Raw genomic sequence first — 24345 nt, 5'->3', positions numbered from 1 at the left:
AAAGGCCCCACCGGGCAGGCCACTCTGAGCACCACCCAGACCTAGGCCCTAAAGCTGAGGCTGCTGCTAGCCAGGGACTAGACCCTTGCCAGGCCCCCAAGGCGGCTCCCCCATGGACAGCCCCTGAGCGCTTCGCCCTGTGGACTGCTCAGCCCCCACCTACAGCAACATGGAGGAGGTGGATTAGCAGGTCCCTGGCTGGTGGGGGGATTGGGTTTGGGGGATCCCCAACAGAGAGCCAGCTCTTTGCCCCTGTCCTTCTCTAACCCAGAGGACACTGGCTCCATCAGCGGGGAGTTGGGTGTGATTTGGGGATGGAGATGCCTCAAGTGGGATCCTTTTATCAGCTTGGCCCCTGAACTTGGCTTTGACTTTTCCAGCCACCTCCAGTGCTGCGTGATTTGATTCTCAGTTGTATCTTCAATTCTTTCTGATTCGCATTATAAACATTAATTTTATTCTAAAAATTGTATATTTTCTTTTGTGCATTTTGGAAGTGATTGCTGCTGTTTAAGTATATTTTAAAAATAAATAATAATAAGCAGACTTAGTGAATGTGATGCACCAGGTGCCGCGGCCACCTCCCCTTCCCATGATGGGCTGTGTGTGTGTGTTTCCTTGAAGGTACTTTGGTCTGAGAAGAGATGGTGAGCCTGGAAGGATGAGCGTCGTTAACCTCCCAGTGCCATCAGCGTTTATTTAGGTCATCTTAATTTCCTTTGAGCTTATTGTCCTTTTTCGGACTTGTGTTGTGATATTCACTTCATACTGTTTTGAGAAATATTGCATGAAACACTTAAGCCTTAGAAGAGGGCTTGGCATGGAGTAGGGTCTCGGTAAGTGTTGGCTTTTTCTTTGGACTGCCCTCCATGGTCCATGAAGCCTGCTCAGAACCCCGTCCAGGAAGTTCTCCTCACTGTGCTGTTTCCCTCTCCGTGTAGAATCCAGCACCTCTACTTCAGTATCTGCCTCTTCCTTTCCAATATAAGTTCCTTGTTGGAGGGGCTGCATTTTAGGTACCTTTGAGTCTATCATCTGCTTAATACAGTACATCGGGTCCACTGGACACTAACGAAGTATCTCTGGGTTCAGAGATTGTCAGTTTAGTTCTCCTGAGTGGGATCACGTCCACAAGTTCATGTTTCCCTTTAACAAGTCGTGAAGGCACATTGTATCCTCAGTTGCAAACAAGGAAATGGAAGTACCTTAGAGGGGCTAAGCCATAACCAGTTAGATATGGAGCTGGAGCTAGCACCTGGCTCTCTGCACTTGAAGAATAATGATCTTCCCTTTCCATCAAGTTTCTCTTCTTAGACCACAGTGCCTGAAGAAAAAAATTCCTAAAGTGTGATGATTTTTTTTTTTTAAATTGTGATTTGGGTGAAAGTTTACAGAACAAGTTCATTTCCCATACACATTTTGTTTCATGACCTTGACTGCAATCCCCATAATGTAAACTCTCTTCCCACCTCCTCCTTCTGTTTACCCTTTCCCCGTGTCCTTGTGTCCTTCTTTCCTGTGCACCCCTTCCCTCTGAGGTATCTCCCTGTGCAAATAATGCCCTTCTGGTCTCCCCTGGTTGATTGTTTTAAGGAGTGTATCTTCCTGGTGTAAATGTTCACCTTATATGCATGTCTGTTGTTTGGCTGGAAGGAAGCACTGTGAAAAAATGTTAAGCTCTGGAAGAGGTTGGGATCCCTTTCTCAGGGGGGCTCCTGGCAAGCCAGCTGCACCAATCCTTCATGAAAATGACATTGACATTTCATGCCTGTGTTGAGCCAGTGAATACTATCATAAAGGTTTAAAAGAATTTGAAGCTGCCAAAGGAACTTCCCCTTCTTTTTTGTAAAGGTATCAGTGGAGTGTGATCGGTGGCGGTGACATCCATCGCTGGCTGCCTCTTCATCACAAGGATGAGAATGTTTCCGCTTGTGGTCTGTCCACCTTTGCAGCTACAGAGGTGTTTGTAGGATGTCCTCAGCTCTGATACTCTCTCTCTTTCTCTCTGAAATGCCTGGCTTTGTTGTGGAAGAGCCCAGCTCAGTATGCTGTCCTGTGGGCACAGCCATGGTGTGGGACAGATGGAGACAGAAGGCCCGTGTTAGCCACGCTGAGCCTGTAAGTGGGCGACTTTAGAAAATGGACTACTCTCAAGAAGCAAGACTTACGTTCTGAACAATTCCTGTAGTACCCACACTTCACATTTAATTATTCACTTCCAACTCCCCCTGAAAAATACTAGCAACTATGTGATGTGGTGAGGAGCTCTGGTGGCACAGTGCCTAAGGCATTTGACTGCTAACCAGAAGGCTGGCGGTTCAAACCCACCAGCTACTTCTCAGAAGGAAGATGGGGCAATCTACTTCCGTAGTGATACTGCCTCAGAAACCCAAGGAGGGGTCGCTATGAGTCAGGTCTGACTTGACGGCACATTAACAACAACAACAAAGGGGAAGTAGGAGCTGTCTGTCAGTCAGACATTCATAATCTGGGGACTGTTTATAGTGCCTTAAATGTGGAAACTCTGAAAACAGATAGATGGGTAGCAGCCATTGAGTTGACTCTGAATCATGCTAACCTTATGTACAACAGAAGAAAATATTGCCTACTCCTGAATTATTCTCAGTTTCATGGGAAGTTCATGTCATCACCGTGGCCACTGTTCCAATCCATGTCACTGAGAATCTCCTTCACCCTCACTGGCTCTCTATTTCACCAAATATGATGTCTTCCTCCAGTGACTGATCCTTCTTGATGATGTGTCCAAAGCAAGTAAGGTGGACAATGTCTTGTTGTGATCCATAAGGTTTTCATTAACTAATTTTTGGAAGTATATTTGCAGGCTCTTTTTCCTAGCTTATGTTAGTCAGAAAGGTCTATTGAAACCTGTCCACCATGGATGATAATCCTGAAATACTGGTTGCATAGCTTCCAGCATCAAAGCAACATATAGGTCCCACAGAATGACATACTGACAGATGGGTGGTGGAAAAACATATTAGGTATCTTTAATATTAATACCCTTATGTGCAAGTTCAAGTTGAAGCTGAAGAAAATGAGACCAAGTCTGAGAGAGCCAAAACATGACCTTGATTATATTCCACCTGAATTTAGAGACTGTCTGAAGAATAGATTTGATACATTGAACACCAGTGACCGAAAATCAGATGAGTTGTGGTATGACATCAAGAACATCATACATGAAGAAAGCAAACAGTAATTAAAAGCAGGAAAGGAAGAAAAGACCAAAGTGGATGTCAGAAGAGACTCTGAAACTTGCTTTTGAATGGAGAGTGGCTAAAGCAAATGGAAGAAATGATGAGATAAAATAGCTGAACAAAAGATTTCAAAGGGCAGTGTGAGAAGACTAAAGTATTATAACAAAATGTGCAAAAACCTGCAGGTGGAAAATCAGAGGAGAAGAACACACTTGGCATTTCATAAACTGAAAGAAATCAAGAAAAAACTCAAGCCTTGAGTTGCAGTATTGAAGGATTCTATGGGCAAAATATTGAATGACATGGAAAGCATCAAAAGTTGGAAGGAATGCACAGAGTCACTGCACCAGAAAGAACCGGTTGGTGTTCAGCTGTATCAGGAGGTAACAAATGATCAAGAATCAATGGTGCTGAAGGAAGAAATGCAAGCTGCACTGAAAAAATTGGTGAAAAACAAGGCTCCAGGAGCTCTAGTGGCATAGTACCTAACTCATAAAGATTTACCACCTCAGAAACCCAAAGGGGGGTCGCTATGAGTCGGAATCGACTTGATGGCAGTGAGTTTTTTTTTTTTTTAAGGTATTGATGGAATATACATTGAGATATTTCAACAAACAGATGCAGCACTGGAGGTGCTTACTCATTTATGCCAAGAAATTTGGAAGATGGGTACCTGGCCAACCAACTGGGAGAGATAGATATTTGTGCCTATTCCAAAAAAAAGTGATCCAACAGAATGTGGAAATTATCGAACAATATCATTAATATCACATGCAAGTAAAATTTTGCTGTGGATAATTAAAAAATGGTTGCAGCAATATATTGACAGAGAACTTCCAGAAATTCAAGCTGAACTCAGAAGAGGACATGGGACAAGGAATATCATTGCTGACATCTGATGGATCTTAGCTGAAAGCAGAGAATACCAGAATGACTTTACTTGTGTTTTATTGACTATGCAAAAGCATTCAGCAGTGTAGCTCATAACAAATTATGGATAACGTTTCAAAGAATGAGAATTCCAGAACACTTAATTGTGCTCATGAGGAACCTACCTGTGTATAGACCAAGAGGAGTCATTTGACCAGAACAAGTTTAAAACCAGGAAGGGTGTGTGTCAGGGTTCTATCTTTTCACCATATTTATTCAGTCTGCATGCCAAGCAAATAATCTGAGAAGCTGGACTATATGAAGAAGAAAATGGCATCAGGATGGGAGGAAGACTCATTGTTAATCTGCGTTATGCAGGTAACACAACCTTGCTTGCTGAAGGTGAAGATGCCTTGAAGCACTTACTGATGAAGATCAAGGGCTACAGTCTTCAGTATGGATTACACCTGAACATAAAGAAAACAAAAATCCTCACAACTGGACCAATAAGCAGCATCATGATAAATGGAGAAAAGATTGAAGTTGTCAGGGGTTTCATTTTACTTGGGTCCACAGTCAACACACATGGAAACAGCAGTCAAGAAATCAGACATCATACTGCACTGAGCAAATTTGCTGCAAAAGACCTCTTTAAAATGTTAAAGAGCAAAGCTGTTACTTTGAAGACTAACGTGTGCCTAACCCAAGCCATGATATTTTCAATAGCCTTATATGCATGTGAAAGCTGGAGAATGAATAAGGAAGACTGAAGAAAAGTTGCCTTTGAATTATCGTGTTGGTGAGGAATACTGAAAATACTATGGACTGCCAGAAGAGTGAACTGATTTGTCCTGGAGGAAGTGTAGCCAAAATGCTCCTTGGAAGCGAGAATGACCAGACTTCATCTGACCTACTTTGGTCATGTTGTCAGAAGAGACCAGTTCCTGGAGAAGGATGTCATGCTCGGTAAAGCAGAGGGTCAGTGAAAAAGAGGAAGGCCCTCAACAAGATGGATGGACACAGTGGCTGCAACGATGGGCTCAAGTATAGCAAGGATTGTGAGGATGGCACACAACTGGGCAGTGTTTCGTTCTGCTGTGCATAGAGTTGCTGTGAGTCTGAGCTGTCTCAGATGGCACCTAACACCAGCCAATATCCATATGTGCCTACTATGCTCTTGTAGGGAGACATGATGGCGCAGATGGTTAAGCACCAAAAGGTTGGTGGTTTGGACCCACCCAGCCATTCCATGGGAGAAAGACCTGGTGATCTGCTTCTGGAAAGATCATGGCCTAGAAAACCCTATGAGGCAGTTCTTCTCCGTTACATGAGGTCACTAGGAATCTGAGCAACCAGCAACAACCACAGCAAGGAACCTGGTCTTGTACTTGGGCTTTGGGACTGTAATGGGCAAAACAAAACAAAACAAAACACCACAATGGTCCTTGGCATCACAGTGCTTATCAGTGTTCATTAGTGTACCAAGGAAATGTGCAGGATGATTTGGGAGCAGATAGGAGAGGGTCCTGAGGAAGATCCTGGTGATGTCCTTTCTAAAACTGTAGGATGAGAGGGGTTGTAGAGATTTTTGGTCAAGCCCTCTTTAGAACCCGTAGTGGTTAAAGGGTTTGTCAAAGTTTATTCAGATGATTCATGGTAGAGCCAGGCTAGAAATTGTGCCTCCCGAAACTCATCTCAGGTCAGAGTGTCTCACGTGGCCAGACCTCCTTACTGAAGAAGACTTGGGCCAATTTGCTGAAACAGATTTACTCCCAGATCATTCTGATCAGTGGTGCTTGATGTTGAGGCAGCTTTTGAGAACTCAGACCTTAATTGTCTCTGGCTCCTGGGAGCTCTCCTGATAGTCATTTCTGCCAAGCCATCAGAATAATGATGATGGCCATTGTCTCTTACGCTTACTTTAAAGTTGCCCATCCTGATAACAATTACCTGGCAAAGAGGTTTAGCTGCTGGACATTTGTAAATATCCAGCCTGGCTCTCACATACCTGCCTGAGGAATACATATGTGATAAAATCCAACAGTTGACTTAGAAATGGAGGTGAAAGCGCATGTTTCAGGAAGTGTATTACCAGGGGTTGAGGGGAATTGACTCAAGAAGGCACTGCAACCTGAAAGGTTTCAGATGGTTTATAATTTCTCTGTAATAGGGAAAATACTTCACCACTGAGATAATATCTTGGGATAAATTTGAAACCACCAGTCATATTATGGATGTGTTTGTGGATGCATGTGAATTGCAGGGAATGAAACTTTTTTCTGTGAATGTAATTTAGCTTAGATAAGATGATAAGCTATATGCAGTAAGAGCCCATTTGATATAACGTGTGTAATTTTAAACTTAAAACTGTCATGTTTTGGAACTAAAAGGGGCTTGAGAGATGAGCTCAGACAAATCATTTTGCAGGTGGTACAACTGAGTGCTGGAGTGGGTGAGTGGTTTTGCCCACGGTGGAGACTAGAATCCAGGTATTTGGATGACTGTCTTTAGAGACCTTTTAGAACACAAGCCGTGATAGCTCTGACTCCCTTTTCGTGTTTTACCAAAATAGCGATTGTATGTAATTTTCAGTCAGAGCTAAACATGATTTCTTCTGAAAGTTGGACCCACTCTTCCAACCTTTGCTCATATTGATGCTTAATAAAAGTACTTCTCGTGATTCTAAGCTAATGCCCAATTATGTACATTTGGAGGAATTTGAAGCTTCTTCTTTTGTTTGGGCTGTTTATGTGGCGTCTTATGATTTCTCAGCTAGCTGATCTGAAATACTTCAGAGAAAGACGTATCTGCTATTCTTTTTAAAGAGAAACACTGCTTGCTAGAGGGATTGAGTTTAATATAGTTTCATATCATAGAGGTTTAATAATGCAGTCTAAAGTATTTGTACATGAATTCATTAAGCCCAGATTAGTCTTATTATAATTACTCAAAAAGTAATCCAATTTAAGGGAAAACATTGTAAATGGATATAAAATACACTCTGAACTGAGAAGCCATACTGTTCTACTTTATCAGCTCCATAAAGTAGTAGCAGATTTGAACATAACTTTCACAGTATACAGAATGCAATCATAAAAAAGTATTATTCCTAAATCTATTTTTTTATGTTCTTTCAGTAGTTAAGAGCTTTATCCCTCTGTGCTAGGAATGAGATATACTAGGAATGGAGCATCATAAAAACGTTAGGGACTCACTAGCTTGAGTCCTTTGCGCTACCTTTCCCAGCCTGTGTGGGCTGATGGGTTTCACGCATGTAGTCCAAGATTGATGTTGGCTGCACGTTGCCTAGAAAACGTAGCAGGAAGATACTTCAGGGCCTTTTTTTTTTTTTTTTTTTCCCTCACAAATATAAGACATTTCCTGAGCACCTGTGTGCCTTCAGATGTTATGACAATGACAGGCAAAGTGTTGGTCTTCATTTCTTACATGATAAGAGGGAGGGGAGGCCAGGAGTGAGGGAAATAAAAGAACTTCACCCTGCCTGCATCCCAAATGAGATGGAGAAGAAAAAGGAGAGTGATAAGGGCTTTGGCATTGAGGGGTATACACTGAGGAGGTGATAAACCTTCTGCTTGGTCCTTAAAGCTGTTATGAAGACTCGCTGGGTTCTGTTCAGTTTGAGGTACCTGGAGGATGTGGGAGGTCACGGATACTGGCTGAATGGCCACATGACTGCCTGAGCTGTCTGGTTTTGGAGACACAGAAGCCTAATCAATGCCCCGGTGTGGTGCCACTGAGGCCAAGCGGGGGCTCCAGAGCCCTTGACTCTGGCTTTGTTCCAGGAGAGCACAGACCTGCACCTGCTCAGGAAGGGGCTCCACTTAAGTGGCTTGTTGTGTCCAAACTTTAGCTGATTTATTTAATAAAGCAGTGGAACCCCTTTCCTGGGCAAATTCTCCATAGAACCTCACTGTGCAGAATGGAGTGGGTCTCTTTGAAGTACTGCCAACTCAGCTGCCCCCTACAGTCCGTACCTCTTTGAACTCTGGGCCTACAGGGAGCGTGGCTTGAAATAGTGGTCAGAGCCCAGTGTGGGGCTGGATGGGGTCCTTCAGTGGTGGCCTTGAGAAGCAAGGACAGGTCCAGAGGAGAAAGGGAATCAGAGAGGTCATTGGTACTGAGAATAAAGACCAGGTTCTGGTACTGGGTTTCTGGAACTTCTGGTTCTAATCACAACCCCTCAGATCATTTGTTTGTTTTGTTTTTGAGGGCACAATGGTTAAACATTTGGCTGCTGATCAAAAAGCGTGCTGTTCAAACCCACCAGTGGGACAAAAACCTGGCAACCTGCTTCCATAAAGATAATCACCTTGGAAACTCTGTGGGGCAGTTCTGCACCGTCATTTGGGGTCTTTGATCTCTGAGCTTAAAAATAACTCGTGGTTGCCCCTTATTATTTCATAAGAATACGGTAATACTTGGGATTGACTTTGGAGTTTGGTAGGGCCCTAGATAGGCCACAAAGGTTTTCACAATAGGAGCTCTGGTGGCGCAGTGCCAAAGGCACTTGACTGCTATCCAGAAGGCTGGCAGTTCAATCCTATCAGCCACTCCTCAGAAGGAAGATTGGGCAATCTACTTACGTAATGATACTGGCTCGGAAACCCAAGGGAGGGTCGCTATGTGTCGGATCTGATTTGATGGCAATGAGTTTAGTTTTGTTTGGGTTTAGACAATCAATAAATAGTTGTTGAGTAATATCATTACCATTTATGTAAGATTTTCTGTGTACTAGTTACTGTGTACTTTTACACACATTCCTCATTTAGTCTTTATAGTAGCTTAGGAGGTAGCACAGCATTTAACTGTTACTATTATTATCAAACCCACCAGCCACTCCTCGGAAAGAAGGTTGGGCAATCCTACTTCTGTAGTGATACTGCCTCGGAAACCCAAGGAGGGGCCGCTATGAGTCGGGGCCGACTCGACGGCACATAACAACAACAACAACAATTATTATCTGCATGTAACTGATGAGAGAAAACCAAGGCTTGGAGAGGTTACAGAATTTGTCCAAGATTATACAGCTGGTCAGATGCGGAACCTGCTCTGCCCCCAGGACATGAGCTTTTTACACTCTGCTCTATTGCTTGCTGTTATAATAACATTAGCTTTTATTTACTGAACGTGTTCTATAAACCAACCACTGTGCGCTCAATGCTTTACCTGCATGATTTGGGTTTTCCTCACAGGAACTCTGAAAGATGGATTTTAGTATCTCCATTTTATAAATGTGGAAGTTGAGACTCGGAGAGTTTAAATAACCAGCTCAGTATCACATGGCCTAGCCAGGAGTTGAATCTAGTATTATCGGACCCCAAAGCCCATGTGTTCTATGCTGATTGGATTAACTTGATTAGATTTTATGATCTCCCTATGGTGTAAAGAAAGCTTATGCCAGCCATCTTCCTTTCATAGACGCTGGAAGAGGTTGATTGCTTACCAGGTTTCCACATGGTAGGGGCTTGGATCTGATTCCAGGTCATGTGATGACACCGCACTAGGTCATCTTTAGGAGAAGAGTCAGCCCTTGCCTTCCTTTGGAAGCCCACCTGCCATTTTTGGACCTGAGCTTTGTCATGTTGAAGCAGAACTACTCTGGAGTGCTGATAGGCCAGTGAGAGGGGAGCCATTAGCGGGTCACACTGTTCAGCACAGAAAAGAAAAGAGTGACTTCACAGAGATTTGCAGGGGAGAATGTAGAGTAGACTCCAGTTCCTCTTCATAGCCATGGACAGAGCTTGCTGATCATGAAATTGACTTTGGTTCATGGGGAGCCTGGTCCCTATTCAAAGAATCAGTCGCTCCCTAGACCCTTTCAGTGGCCCCTGATTAGCCGGGCCCCAGTAAAATTTACAGTGCTTTCCTGTAAAAGCACTTGTACTTGAAAGAGAATTTTCTTTCTGTAGCTCAAACCACAGGAGAACTAGCAAGACAGCTGTCTCCCTAGGTGAGACTTCTTAAATGGGAGTTAAGTGCATGCATTTTCAAGAAACTAAACTCCCCTCATATATAATTTAACCTAGAAAAGACAGCAAAACCGAGAGTAGTATGATTATATTGTTTGAGGACTAGTGACTCTGCCTCCCCAGTCTTCTGGAAGTCATGCATGCTTTCACCATTTGGCATGTCTTTAATGCTGTGGGAAGTAAGCTAAGTGTGATTTTGTAATAATAGTGAGGGTTTCTCTAACCATAGTTATGGACTGTGGATTGAAATAGTAAATTATTCCAAGTAGACTGAATGGGCAATAAGACTGCCATCCATTCCTCCTCATAAAACAAAGCAATAGATAAATAAAGGAACACCAATTCACTTAACCCGCATGGCTCTGCGTGCTGCTAATTATTAACCCAGGCGCGAGAGAGGGGTTCACCCAGAGTGTAGTTAAATCATTTTTAATAGAGGTAAACACTAACCATGTGGATGAGTAGCACTCAAAGTTTTAATCAGCAACGTTTAGGAATCACCCAGCCTAATTGCCATAACTTATTAATACTAATAAATAATCTAGTCCATTTTTATGGCCCCTATCTCTGGAGGAATCTGTGCATTAAAGATCTCTGGGGTGTGAATCTCTTAGTAGCTGAGGGGGAGGGGGCAAGTATCTTTCTTTGATGCTTATTCTTAACTGAAGAAACAGGACATCGGGGCTCAGAAGGACAAATGGGAGCACCTTCTGTTGTATTTTTTCTTCCCACATCTGAGTCACCAACTTGTACATGCCCCTTCACGTATCCATGGGACCAGAATGGCTCCGGGGGGTGGGGGTGGCAGCTGGGGAACAGGCTTGCTCTGTTCACTTGAATGATTGGGGTTGAGCTTTTCTCCCTCGGGAAGTGAGTATGAGCAGAGATTTGTCTGAAAGAGTTCATTTCCTTTGCAGAAATGTCCCTGGTGTCCTCTGGGCTTAACCTCATTGGGGCTAGGGTTGGCGTTGGTGGATGACCCAACTCCCAACTGTACTTTTATGATTTCCAATTCCAGTGAGACCAGAAAAGATGGCTCTGAGTCTTTTCTTCAGAGTAATTCCCCACAGCAGATAATCGGAAATGGTTGGCATAAATTATCTAATTTCACCTTCCCAACACAATGGCCTAGGAACCCTGCATGTGCAGTGGTTAAAGCACTTGGCGGCTCACATAAAGTTCTGCAGTTTGAACCCACCAGCTGCCCTGCCTGAGAAAGATGAGGCAGTCTGCTTCTGTAAACGTTTACAACCTTGGAAACCCTGTGGGGCAGTTCTCTTATGTCCTACAAGGTCCTATGAGTTGGATCCACTCGACAGTAATGCTTTTTTTTTTGTAATACCATGTTGTTGTTATGTATTGTTGAATCAGACCCGACTCATAGCGACCTCTCCTTGGGTTTCCGAGGCAACATCACTATGGAAGGAGATTGCCTAACCTTCCTTCTGAGGAGTGGCTGGTGGATTTGAACTGTCAGCCTTCTGATTAGCAGTCAAGTACCTTAGGCGCTATGCTACCAGAGCTCCCTTGTAACACCATAGCTAGGGTATTAGGACATGTGCAAGTCACGGGCAAGGAAACTCAAACTCAGAGAGTGAAAATGATTGACCCCCAAGTAATCATCTGTGATTGGTTAGTCTGAAAGGAAAATATCATACTTATAGTTGGGCCCTTTGAATCTTTTTAAGCGAGTCCTCCCTATGGTCTGGGGATGGTCTGGGGGCGGGGCATGAGCAGCAGAGTAGAGAATGGTGGGAGTATTTCTATGGCTAATATCCTCTTAGGGCCACAATTTTTGTTTCAGGTAAATGGGAGCCAACCAGCACAGAAACCACCTTCTTCTCACTTATTTGTTTATTTATGTTTGTTCTTCTGGCTGTGAATCATGTGAGCTGGAGTCAGGAAGGCTGTTTCAGTCTGGGAAAGTGATATTTTAAAGAAGGTACCCAAGCCATTATTATACGGAGCAAAGAGCTAAATGATGCTAAGGACGGAATGATTTATGCCAGAGATCACAAAAGACATAAATTTAGAGTGTAAATTACAAGATAGCTCATGTGCAAAATTGTTGCAATATTTATACGAGTGTTTATTAAAATTTACATTTGAATAAAAGGTGCGAAATGTAAATGAAGCTGGAAAAGGGTTTTTATTAAAAAAAGGAACGAAGCTTATACGAAATACAAAAGATGTTTTTGGAAGAGAAGATATGAATTGTACTCTATGCGGATTTGTCCGCTAAAGCGTGAAATATACAATGGAATCAGGAGGAGGAGGGTCACTAGCCCTGCCTGAATTTCCTCCCTCCCTGCCCATTGATACTTCGCAGTGATTCCAATCAGGGCTGAATTTTGAAGGAAGTTCTCTCTGTTGAAGGCCATGGAGAGGAGGTTGAGAATTCTGGACGGATGTCGAGACGGGATCCGTATTTGAAAGGCTAATCTTATTTCGCTGATGTTTTCAAGGGTGGAAATTTTTGTCTGTATTCATTAGAGGAGGATGATAAATCTCTAATTTGTACTTGGCTAATAATAGGGATGAGCTTTTGTGCTTCATTAAGGGTAAATGAATCTCGTGCAGTCCTGGCTCAGCCATAACTCCATGTATGACCTTGAAAAAAATCCCAGAATTCTCTGGGACTCAGTTTCTTCATCTGTTAAATGAGGGGCTTGGGTCAGATGAGTGGTAAGGCACTGGAGCCTCTCTTCCTCGTTCCTGTCGGGGAGCATCCCGGGCCAGGCCGTTAGGACCCACAAAGGTGATTAAGACACGGAGCTCTTACCCTGAAGAGCTTCTGGTCTGCATAAATAACTAATTAGAATATGAGCTGTAATTGCAGCATGCACACATCACTGGAGGGTCACCGAGGCGGAAACAGTGAGTTTTCTCTCTGTGGGGAAAGGAGCTGCAAAGACGTCAGGGTGGCGCTGACATTTGAAGCCTGAGTGGGAGGACTCCTCCAGGTCAGAGGGTGGGTGCACCAGGAAACAAATGCATGTGAATGAACTGGTGTAGGGATTTAGGGAGCTGGTCATACACTGTCTCACTGTCCCCGGGCAATGTCAGGGGACTGGAGGTCAGTGGCAGTCCACACTCTGCTGTGTCAGAATTTGTACTAGTGATGCATTACTGAGGTTAGAGAATAATGTGGAACATGTATAAATTAGAGCCGAGTCCAGGTTGCCCTGTCATAGCACCAATATGGTCTGTTCACATCCCCGTTGGCTTTGCCGAGTGTAAGAGAACGGGTGATATTTTAGCCAGCTCCCAGGAGTTGTGAGCTGTGCCACAGCCCCTAGCCTGGGTGTGTCCTTGGGAGCATGTGTATTACGTGCTCCTGACACTCCTCGTGGGGTCACATGTGTCCCAGTGGAATGCAAACCGCTCCCATGGATACTGCAGTCTGTTAACCTATCCAGAGCATGCTTTATCCACAACATACGTGGGCCCTTGGCTCTTTGTGGCCTTGTGGGGGCTGGTGCTTCAGCTGTCAACAAAGCACAGCATTAGGTGTGATGCTGCAGTGCTTAGGTTTTCAAGATGAAAATGACTTTGGTTTTACCATTCAGATTATCAATCTACGACACGTGCATTATATTAAAATAAGGCAGAAATACCACCACACCGTTAGCTGCCACTGATGCAGGGCAACCCCACGGGTAGAGAGGAGAACTGTGCTTCATGGAGTTTTCAGTGTTTGTGATCTTTTGGAAGTAGATTGCCAGGCCTTCCTTCTGAGGTGCCTCTGAGTGGATTTGAACCACCTACCTTTAGGTTAGTAGCCAAGCACTTAACTGTTTGCATCTCATGATATTAAAAGTAAAGCAACCCCAGGTTCTGTCACCTGAGGATAAACAACATTTCCAAGACCATCAGATCTTTCTTCATGCACATGCACATGAACATGTTAACTGGTTCAGGATATACATTCCATTTTGCTATCTGGTGTTTTCATTCAAATGTAATCCAAGGCTGTAAATAATCATTTTAAATGACTGCATCATAATCCATTGTATATGATGTATTATTTTTGGTTTAGTTCTCTTTTGATGAACAATGACGCAATATCTAGTGTTTTGCCGATATAAATAATGCTGTGATGAACACACTTGTATTCTTCTTTTGTGCTTTTAGTTACTCAATTTGATTAATTTCCTAGAAGTAGCATTGTTGGATCAAGGAATGCATATTGAACATTTCCATATGAAACCCACTGCTGTTGAGTTGATTTCAACTTAATAGCAACTCTATAGGACAGCGCAGAACTTCCCCATAGGGTTTCCAAGGCTGTAGTCTTTATGGAAGCAGACTGCCATGTCTTTTTCCCATGGAGTGGCTAGTGGGTTCAAACCCATGATATTTCAGTTAGCAGCCGAGCATTCAACCACTGCACCACCGGTGTGCTTTCCATTCCCATATATACTGTCAAACTCGTCTTCTAGAAGTTTTGTACCTATTTATAGCCCCAGCAGCAGGGCAGGAACTGGCTTCCATTTCTGTGGTATCCTTGTCAGGGTCTCTGCCCTCTCTAAGTTACTGCAGGAGAAAGTGCAAGCAGACAAGGATACTTTTGGGGTGATTGAGAGGTGGTTAAAGCAAAGAGAGCCAGAATGCATGTGAGAGATGTCAGAAAGCACCTGGCATAGGTACACATCATCAAAAGATATGTACAAAAGTGTTCGTTATGATTCCTAATCTCCAAATACTGCAATCTAAATGTCCATCAACATTAGAATGGAGAAACAACTTAGGGTGCAGTCACACAGTGGACTACTATACCGCAGTGAGAATGAGTAGACCATGTAGCAACAGCATGGCCAACTCCCATGATCACGGTTCAGCAAAGAAGCCAGACATAAAATAAATGCATCATGTGTGAGTCCATTTATGTAAAGTTCAGAAATGGTCAAAACTCACGGATGATGTTAGAAGTCATGATAGTGATCACCCTTTGCGAGAGGATGTTAGTGACAAGGGGAGCACAGGAGGGCCTCTGGGGGACACTGTTTCTTGATCTGGGTGCTGTTTACACAGCTCTGTTTGCTTCCCTGTACAATTTCAATTTGTGTACTTTACTGTAAGAATGTTATGCTACAATAAAAAAGATACTTAAAAAGAGTAAAGGGATGGCTAGGTGGCCAGGTCAGGTCAGCTGAATTATGCTAGGATCCCCATTCTTTTCTGCCGCAGTAGAGTCATGCATCTTCCAAATTTTGCCAAGTTAATTTTCCCTCATTCTTGAGGAGTCTGTTTCAATGTCACTTCCTCCAGGAAAACCTCCCAGACTCTCAGTCTGGTTCAGCACCTGCCCTGTGCCCTGTGGACCAAGCACTTATTCCCATACTTGTTAGGTGCGTGTTTGTTAGCACCATAATTTGTTTTTTTTTGTTGTTGGTAGGCGCTGTCAAGTTGGGTCTGACTCATAGTGACCCTTTGTGCAACAGAACCAAGCACTGCCCAGTCTTATACCATCTTCACAGTCACTACTATGTGAGCCTGTTGTTGCAGCCACTGTGTTAATCCATCCATTGAGGGTTGTCAATTCTCTTTTTCACCAACACTCTACTTTACTGAGCATGATGTCATTCTCCAGGGACTGGTCCCTCCCGATGACATGTCCAAAGCATGTGAGACGAAGTCTTGCCATCCCACTTCTAAACTGCATTTGGGCTGTTAATTCTTCTTCCAAGACAGATTTTTTCATTCTCCTAGCAGTCCATGCTGTAGTCAGTATTCTTTGCCAACACCATAATTAAAAGGCATCAATTCTTCTTCAATCTTCCTTAGTCATTGTCCAGCTTTTGCATGCATATAAGGCTGTAGAAAATACCATGGCTTGGGTCAGGCACACCTTAGTTCTCAAAGTGACATCTTTGCTTCTTAACACTTTAAAGAGCTCTTTTTTCAGCAGACTTGCCCAGTGCAATATGTTATTTGTATTGGTGTTTGGCATAGAAGAGCCTCTCAAATGTTTGTTGAAAAAAATAAATTAATATGTTGTCACTTTTTCTAAGACTGACATAGGATTTAGTGTGAAGACTTGATATTATTAGTTGTGGGTTATAATGTAGAAAATTCATATAGAAGTATTGCTTGTATGATTTAAAGGTTAAACTTTAGCATATTTAAAGGCACTTCCTGTTTATTCTCTTGGTATTGTTGTTTTTTATAAACTAAGTCAGGTGGCTTAGTAGTGGGTAAGAAGATGGTTTCTGGAATCAGATGTTCCTGGAGTCAGTCCTGGATCCATCCCTTCTCCTCTGTGGCCTTGGATGAGTTATTAACCTTTTAGAGCCTCAGTTTCCCTTTATAAATGGGGATGATAAATAGGGTCACTGTGAATAATAATAAGTTAATAATTTTACTATGTGCCAGGTTTTGTTGTAAGCCCTTAAAATGCACGAGACAAAATGGTTAATCTTTCTAATACTCCTGTCTACTTTGTAGTTTTGGAAACTGTAAGTAACAGAGTTCACAAGTGTAGAGCCAGGATTTCCACCCAGGACGTCTGACTCCAGAACCAGAGCTCGTAACTACCGTCTTCTGTGTTAAAGGAAATGTTTCATGTAGAGTGCTAAGCAGAGTCCGCATGTGTTAGCTGTGATGATCGGCGCTGTCATACTCAACATCATTACTGACATTTTTTTCTTCTCTCTCTCTCCCATTCCTCCCCCTCCACTTTCCTTCCCTCCCGTCTCCTCCCCTCCCCTTTTTTCCTTTCTCCTGGCAGATGTTTTTCAGCAAGGTAAGTCTCACTGCATATTGTGGTTTTTCCACTGACCGTGTTTCTTTGGGAACAAGGGTGTAGTGTTTGCAGGGGCTATTGGATTTGCATTTTCTCTGGAGATAGCGTGTGGGCTTTAGGGGGCACTGTGAGGACAGTGGCTTGAGGTGGCCCAAGGTGATGTCAGCCTCCCTAGGCCTCTGCTGTCTAGCTTCGGCTTCTTCCTCCAGATCATGCCTGAGGGTGGGGTGGGGAACTGGACCACTGAGGTGGGGTTACTGGGGAGGGGTCTGTAGCTGGACCCCGGGAAGGCGCCAGGCTGGGGTGGAGCTTGCAAAGCTGGTGAGGAGTAGGTGTCTCTGGGCGGGTCAGGTGGAAGGGCTCTTGGCATCAGCGCCCCCCCCCAGCCGTCCCTTGAGGTTCCTGCACCAGGACTGGCTGCTGCGTTGGTTGGGTCTTCATATGACAGCTCACAGATGTTGCTGTCATGGAGGTGTGGGCAAGGCCATGGCTGTGTCATCACTTTGTACCCTTTAGCCCAGTGCCTTGTGAACTCCCAGCTCCTGGCCTGTGATTGAGACAGGCCAGGCATGGGTGTGCAGTGACTTATTGTGCTATCACCAGCCAAGGTCATGTGTCTTGGGGAGCTGGAGATGGAAAGCCTGAACTTAGACTGTGTCTCTTGGCCGAGCTGGCGGCCTTAACAGTGGCCGTGTTTCAGTCCCCCATTCGGATGCCCAACCACTGTGTTCTTGCTTGCAGGGAGAGACTCATAGGTCATAGAGTCATTTAACCGGCTAGACACACATTAAGGGGGGCTGCCTTTTTTCTTTTTTCCATCACAGTTTGAAACGACTTGATAAAAGTAGCAGGGCATAACTGTTTGCATTCAAGCTGGGAAAGATGTTTGTAACACCCGTCTGCTATGTCTTTTTTGAATCCAAGGCTGCCTTAGAGTAAAAGAGACTGGTTTAAAAATACATCCAGGCATTCCACAAATAGATTCCGAATAATTTTGCAGGCTTGATATTTCCACAACTGTTATTTCACCCTAAACATGCAGAGTGTGTTATAGGGTGTATCTTTCTGATAGAAGCACAGTTGTGGGTTACGACAAGGAGACCATGATGTTGTCTTTTAGGAGTGTGGAGTCAGAGAGCTACTTTTATAAATAATTCATAAATCCCAACAAGCTATAAGTAATAAGTTCCATTTGGCTAGAGACTAAGAGATGAGCAAAATTGAAAAGGTGCCGTGTCTGTTGGTGTAATGAAAGTGCTGCTGTCAGGGCCCGTTGCTGCTGTGAGTTCTCTTCCTTGACAAATTGGGGCTTCAGTGGGGCGCTCTGGGAGGAGAATATGTTTTTCTATGAACGAGAAAGCCGGCACCACCCAATGCTGAATTGCATTTCTCTTCTTGAAACATGAAACGTGTGAGCTTCAGTAGCCTTTCTGGAGCATGTGTGGCGAGGCATCTAGAAAATGGGGGGAGAAGAAGCTGGTATCAGATGTGGCTCTCTGGGCACAGTGGTCATCGTTCGCCATTGTGGTCATGGGTATCCAAAGAGCTTATCAGACTGCCTCTGTCATGTTGGCCTCTTGTTAATCAGTCACGCCGTGCGGTGGATGGGCTGTGCTTGTCACTAACAAGCATATGCAGAGCAAAAGTTGTCATCATCTACAAGCCATTGGCTGTGCAGACTTCATACCATAGGCTGGAGGCTGGAGCTGCTCGCACGGGGTGCCCTGTGTGACGCCATGGTGGTGGCTGCTCCCTTGCAAGATATTACTAGGATTTCAAATGGAGGGAACTGAACTTGCCTTTGTGACTCATTTACACAACTTTGACCTTATAGGACCATTTTGTATGGAGACACGTTCATTCCAATGATGGCAAAGAACTTGCCAGCCAATACCCCCCTCCTGTGCCTTCCTTTTGTTTCTGGCCATCCTGCCTATGAAATTAATGCTCAGTGAAACATACAGCCGGCAGCAGTCACATCAGACCAAGACAGAGTGTTCTGCGAAGCTTGCAGATAGAATCTAAAACGCGATGGTTGAAACCTATTGCTAGAACTGTGCCATTAACCGGCAACATGGAAGTGATGCTTTGTGCTGCAAATAAACTGGCAGAAAACTAGGTGACTTCAAGGGAGCAGGTGCCACTGTGCCAGCCCCGGAAGCCCATCTGTCCAGTGGTGACTCCCAGTGGCTCTTCTCTGCTGTGGCATCCAGATCCTGTTTGTTTTTGCTGTGGCCAAGGAATCATGAGAAGCTGGGGGAGGTGCTGCTTTGGAAATGTGTGTTTCCTGCTGTAAGTAACTGAAGCCCCTTTACCCCAGAGGGGTCCTGATGTTTGGGTTGCTGTGTACCATGGCAGGCAGAGGAGCGAGGTAGGCTTACGGTTGACAACATCCGACATTCTCTGAGGAAACAGGAGTTATTTCCTCTGGATTGCATTATCTTTTATTTCACTACAGATCAATCTTGTTACAGTAGGTGACAGCGCTGCAGCTACTGCTGGGCTTTTCTGCGTGCTGTGGTGTGTGCACGTGGGAGCGTGCCTCTACCCTGCTCCCATGCCATTTCATAGTTTAGTTCTTTCATCTGTAAATGCTACTTGCTATGGCGTGTAGCCCACTGGGTATGAGGACAGTCGAGGACTCCTGGGGTCCACAGCTGAGCCTTTCGAGAATACGAGTTCCAGCAGCCTCAACCCACATTTCCAGTTGCCCACAGAGCTCATGAGATGTTGGATGGCTCTCAGAAATTCCAAAGTGCCATATAACTGCTCTCTACCACATCAAATGCAGTTGAAGATGCTGTATGTGCTTCTGTGTGTAGAATCTTGAGTTTTAGAGCACTTTTATACCAATCATTTGATAATGATGAAGTCAGGACTACACGTGCACGCCTCATTTGAAGTTACTGAAGCACTTTTTGAATGCACATCCATAGGCTGAACCTTAATTCTGGATCGAACAGAAACCTGAGTGAATGGCTTGGAAGTCAGAGCAATGCCAAGCATCAGAGCACTTTAAAGCATAAGTGGGCACAGTGTAAAGATCTCACCATTGAGTTAATTCTGTGCTCTTGGAGCCCAAAGAGCCATAGCCTTTATTCCTCCTCAGTTCTCACTTGGAGCTGGGATCTTGCTAATGGAGAGGTTTTGTTTTCCCCAGCTTGAACACTTTATGGTCTTTTATTCTGCAACTGGTAAATATGGGCCAGGCGTTTTGCCTCTGTCATGAGGACAACAGAGGTCCCTCTTCTCATGAAATTTATAGTCCAGCTTGGAGAGGGATTTGGAGCCAAGTATGGAAAGAAGTCAAGTAATTACAGAGAGAGATAAGTGCAGTGAAGAAAATAGCTCAGGGTGATGTGATGGTGGCTGGGAGGGCCACTGTAGATGTGAAGATCAGAAACTGATAAGAAGGACCCGTTACTAGAAGGCCTGCAGGAACAGCCGAGGACTCTCAAGGGAAGAGTGTTCGGCGAGCCCAGCCTCATGTTCCAGGACAGGAGAGAGATGTGTGACATGAACCAGGAGAGGAGGCCATGGTGGTAGTCCAGGCTGAGAGCCGGGAAGTCAGTGATGGATTTTAAGCACAAGAGTGGCACCGTCTCCGACTGCTCTAAAAATGCACAAGAACATCATAGAAAGTCAGGACCCAGGTGGAGTGCTGAGTGAGCTCAGGTAGGGCTGAGATGGGGTCCTGCCTGCTGACCCTGACTGCTTCCATTGGTGGGTCTGTGTTCTCCTGGCCAGTGGGAACAGGTGGCCGGCCCCATTCTCAGCCAGCTCGCCTCTACTGAGCGCCCACTTTCTGCTTGCTTTGCCTGTAGGGAGTGTTGGGCCCATGGCTTATGCCTCCTCTCCTTAAAGACTGGCCCAAATGAAACTCCGCCCAGTCCTTCACCCTCCCCATGATTGGTTGCTGATACAACCTTTGTTTTCATTGGCTGATTTTCAGAAGTAGAGCATCAGCTCTTTCTCCCTACTCTGCTTAGCCCGGAAGCTCAGCTGTAAGCTGCCCAGGACCATAGCAACACACAAGCCTTCAGACAGATGGGTGGTGGCTGCGTATGAGGCGCGTTTGTGGCAATCAAATCCAAGTGCGTTGCACAGAAGGCAAGAGAATTCTATCACTGAACCACCACTTCCCTCTCTCTGGTACCTACATACACACATATGTGCATTCTGTTATATGCATCATATGGTAACATATATGATACATGTATATTGTTTTAAATCTCAGCTGAATATGCTGCAGAGGAAATGTAGCAAGTCTAAGGTCTCCAGTCAGAAGTAGTACAAGGAAAGAGCTTCCTTATTGTGGGCTCATGTAGACCACATGCCCACCAGCCACGAGAAGCCACTGCCCAGCTCCGCAGATTGAAGCCAGGCAGGAACTGGGACTCAGAGTTACCAGATCCTTGGGATTTTCAAGAGAAGTAAAAAAATCTGCGGTTGTATGCAACTTTGATTTGTAAGCTTTTAGTTAAAGCTGAAACAAAGAAACTAAACCTAACCATGGTCAGAACGACCTCTAATCTCAGGAAATATCGGTAGAACGAAAGATTGGGTTTTGCTTCTGGCAGGCTTGCTCCCAGTTGGGGGATGCTTGGGCCAGTTGCTTTGACCTCTGGCCTTAGTTTTCCTCTCTGTAAAATGACCTGTTTTGGCTTCCTGCTCCTGCTGTCTCGGTAAGTTTATGGAGCTGAATTAATGCAGCGCGGAAATGCCCGCAGTGGGAGATTCCCGTGCCACAGGACCGGGCTCTTCTCCGGAGAGCTTGGGTGAAAGCAGAGGCTTCCCTGGGTTGAGAATTAAGGTTCAAAGAATGTGGGTTTAAAAGTGCAGCCTACTCACATGGCCATTTTAAAACATCAGCTCTTTCCCACATGGATTAATACCGGAATTCACAGTGGATAGCATTGCTTTCATTAATTTGAAGAGGACAATAAATCATAGTTTGGCTTCTGGCAGGCAAGCCAAGCCTGTTAATTGTTGGGGTGGGCTAGTGGTAACAGGGGACCGCTGCCATTGATAGTGTGTTTGACTTGAGTTTTTTTTTCATATTTCAGACATGTTGGTCAAAGTCCTTGGGCTGGATTGTAGGTTTTTCCCAACCACTTCAGAAAACCCTTATTATAAAGCTATGACCCCTTAGCCATAAATTATGGCCCCTGATAATGTTACACACTGTGAAAAATTGCTTTTTTTTTATGAGTGTGGGATTTGGGTGAATAAATTAATCCCATTGTAATCATTTCTAGGTAAAAGTGCCCAAGTTGTCATATGATGCTTAACTAGTAAATGAGAAAAATGCATTAACATTTTTGTGGTGGAAGTAGTTGGTTCCCTGGTCACACTTCCTCTATGGTAACATTTACTGCATATGTAAACCGTTGCCCCATTCTGCCAAAATCAGTAGAATATTCCAAGTCACGTAGGAAATGAATCCATCTCTCCAGCACAAACAGAGCAACATTACCATTTAATTTTACGTCGATTCACTTTACATGTATGTGTGGGTGATGTATGAGGCAAACGCTAGCCATATTGAAATAATCGCATCCTCTGGGGTACTTTATCACATTCAGCAGGGCGTGAGGGGCCGTCTGCTCCCTGCTTGGTGACCTTGCATGGATTTTTCTTTGCAGCAGATTCATTGTGTCCCCACTCCAATCCCAGGGCGTGAGTTTGGGGTGATTTTAGAGCCTCTACTGCTAGTAACTTGTGCTTCAGAATTGCCAGGTCAGGAACCGGGGAAGCGTGGAGCTGCTTCAGTTGAGATGGTTGCTAAAAAGAAGAGCAATTTGTCCCTCTATTTATCCTATTGGAATAATAATGATGATGCCCACATTGGTGTGCCACTCGTATTCCAGGCATTGGACTAGACGCTTCATACACCTTGGTTGCTGAATCCTCCCCCAACTTTATGAGGCAGGTAATAGAACCAGTAATCCCACTTTGCAAAGGAGATCCTGAGGCACAGAGGGGAGTTATTTAGTGATACTTACATAAATAGTAGGAGCTCTGGTGGCAGAGTGCCTAAGGCATCTCACTGCTAACCAGAAGGCTGGAGGTTCAAACCCACCAGCCACTCCTCGGAAGGAAGGTTGGACAATCTACTTCTGCAGAGAGCTTGGTTTGTTTCTTGGTATATAAATAGTGAGTGGTAGAGCCTGGATATTTTTAAATTAATAGACTTTATGTTTTTTTTTAATTTTGTTTTAAGAATAGGTTTAGATTAATAGAAAAACTGAAGATGGTGCAGAGTTTCCATATACCCCTGTGGTACGGTAGTGGCATCTGAACCTGTCTATCTTCGTGGGGGATAATGGTCAGGACCAGCCCCAAGCTGATTCCCATGAGGTGGAGGTGAGATATACCTCTACTCTCCAACCTTTTTACCAATTTTGACACCAGCCGTCCCTCCCACAGTGCTCTCTACCACTTTGCTGGGTTCCATAAGCCGTTGCAATGGCCACACAGAGCTCACAGACCATGCTTCAGTGGTTTCTTAAGGAACAGGATGCAACTTGGGATCAGGATCAGGAAGCACATAGGGAAAACTCAAGAAAGAAAGAAGCAACAGCAGCCTTCTTCAGCGCAAGACGGCTCGCTCAGCTCCGCTCAGCAAGACAGACCTCCACTCAGTCACACGAGGAGCAGGCTTCTCTCGGCCCCCTGAGACAGGCTCCTCACTACCCTTCAGGACAGGCTCTGTGTGGTCCTGCCATCTGTGACCACCACCTCCACTACAGACCCCTTCAAGGCCTGTTGTCCCTGGCTTTGCCCCTGGGTCCCCTTCTGGATCTCTTTCTGTCTTCAGTATGGCCTATCACCTAGGGTATAGCTCTTTTAGGAAGTTCCTTGCCTTCTCTTTCTCTGTGCTGCTTCTTTCTTCCTTTTGCTTCTCTTCCTGCATCCTGTATGCCTCCAAAACTTCTGTGGGACCAGCTGTATATATTCACAAACTCCTGGTCAATTTCAAGGCATGGCTCACCTACCTCATGAACTGACTAATCCTCTCTTGGCAGGCCACAGACACTTCATTTGTGTAATAGGCTACAGACACTTCATTTGCATAGTCTCTTGACCAGTCCCTTCAAGGTACATACCAATAACGGCAGGCTGCAGCCCAGGAGCAGACAAAAATCATCAAACCAAGTTGTATACAACTTATCCTCTGGGGTCTAAAACTAAGGGTTAGGGAAAAACCTCTCAAGCTGTTTTTCCAAAGAACCAAAGCCACAGGCCACATAAAGGAATCCATTTCATTATACCCTATACCCAGTTTCCTTGCTTGTTAAAATCTTAATATTAGTGTGTTAAATGTGTTATAATTTTATTATTTATTCATTGTTATTAATATAGCCTGAAGTTTATTCACTTTTCATTAGGTTTTTTTTTTCCTTTTCCTTTTTTTTTTTTTAATTATGATTTGGGTGAAGATTTACAGAGCAAATTCACTTTCCATACAGCAGTTTACATATACTTTGTCTCATGACATTGACCACAGTTTACCACAATG

General features: G+C 44.4%; 1 protein-coding gene across 1 annotated transcript in view; it reads left to right on the top strand.

Annotated features, from left to right (window-relative positions):
* The window catches only part of GFRA1 (GDNF family receptor alpha 1), a 265032-nt gene that overhangs the window by 52618 nt on the left and 188069 nt on the right, over positions 1-24345 (top strand). Inside the window, exon 4 of the mRNA XM_007941595.2 lies at positions 16809-16823. Coding sequence (XP_007939786.1) covers positions 16809-16823 — 15 coding nt within the window. The remainder of the gene's footprint in view (positions 1-16808; positions 16824-24345) is intronic.

This window comes from Orycteropus afer, unplaced genomic scaffold, assembly GCF_000298275.1.
Source record: "Orycteropus afer afer isolate SDZICR_OR568_19922 unplaced genomic scaffold, OryAfe1.0 scaffold00082, whole genome shotgun sequence".
Classification (NCBI taxonomy): domain Eukaryota; kingdom Metazoa; phylum Chordata; class Mammalia; order Tubulidentata; family Orycteropodidae; genus Orycteropus; species Orycteropus afer.
The sequence above is the reverse complement of the archived record's forward strand: the minus strand, read 5'-3'. Positions and strand labels throughout refer to the sequence as shown.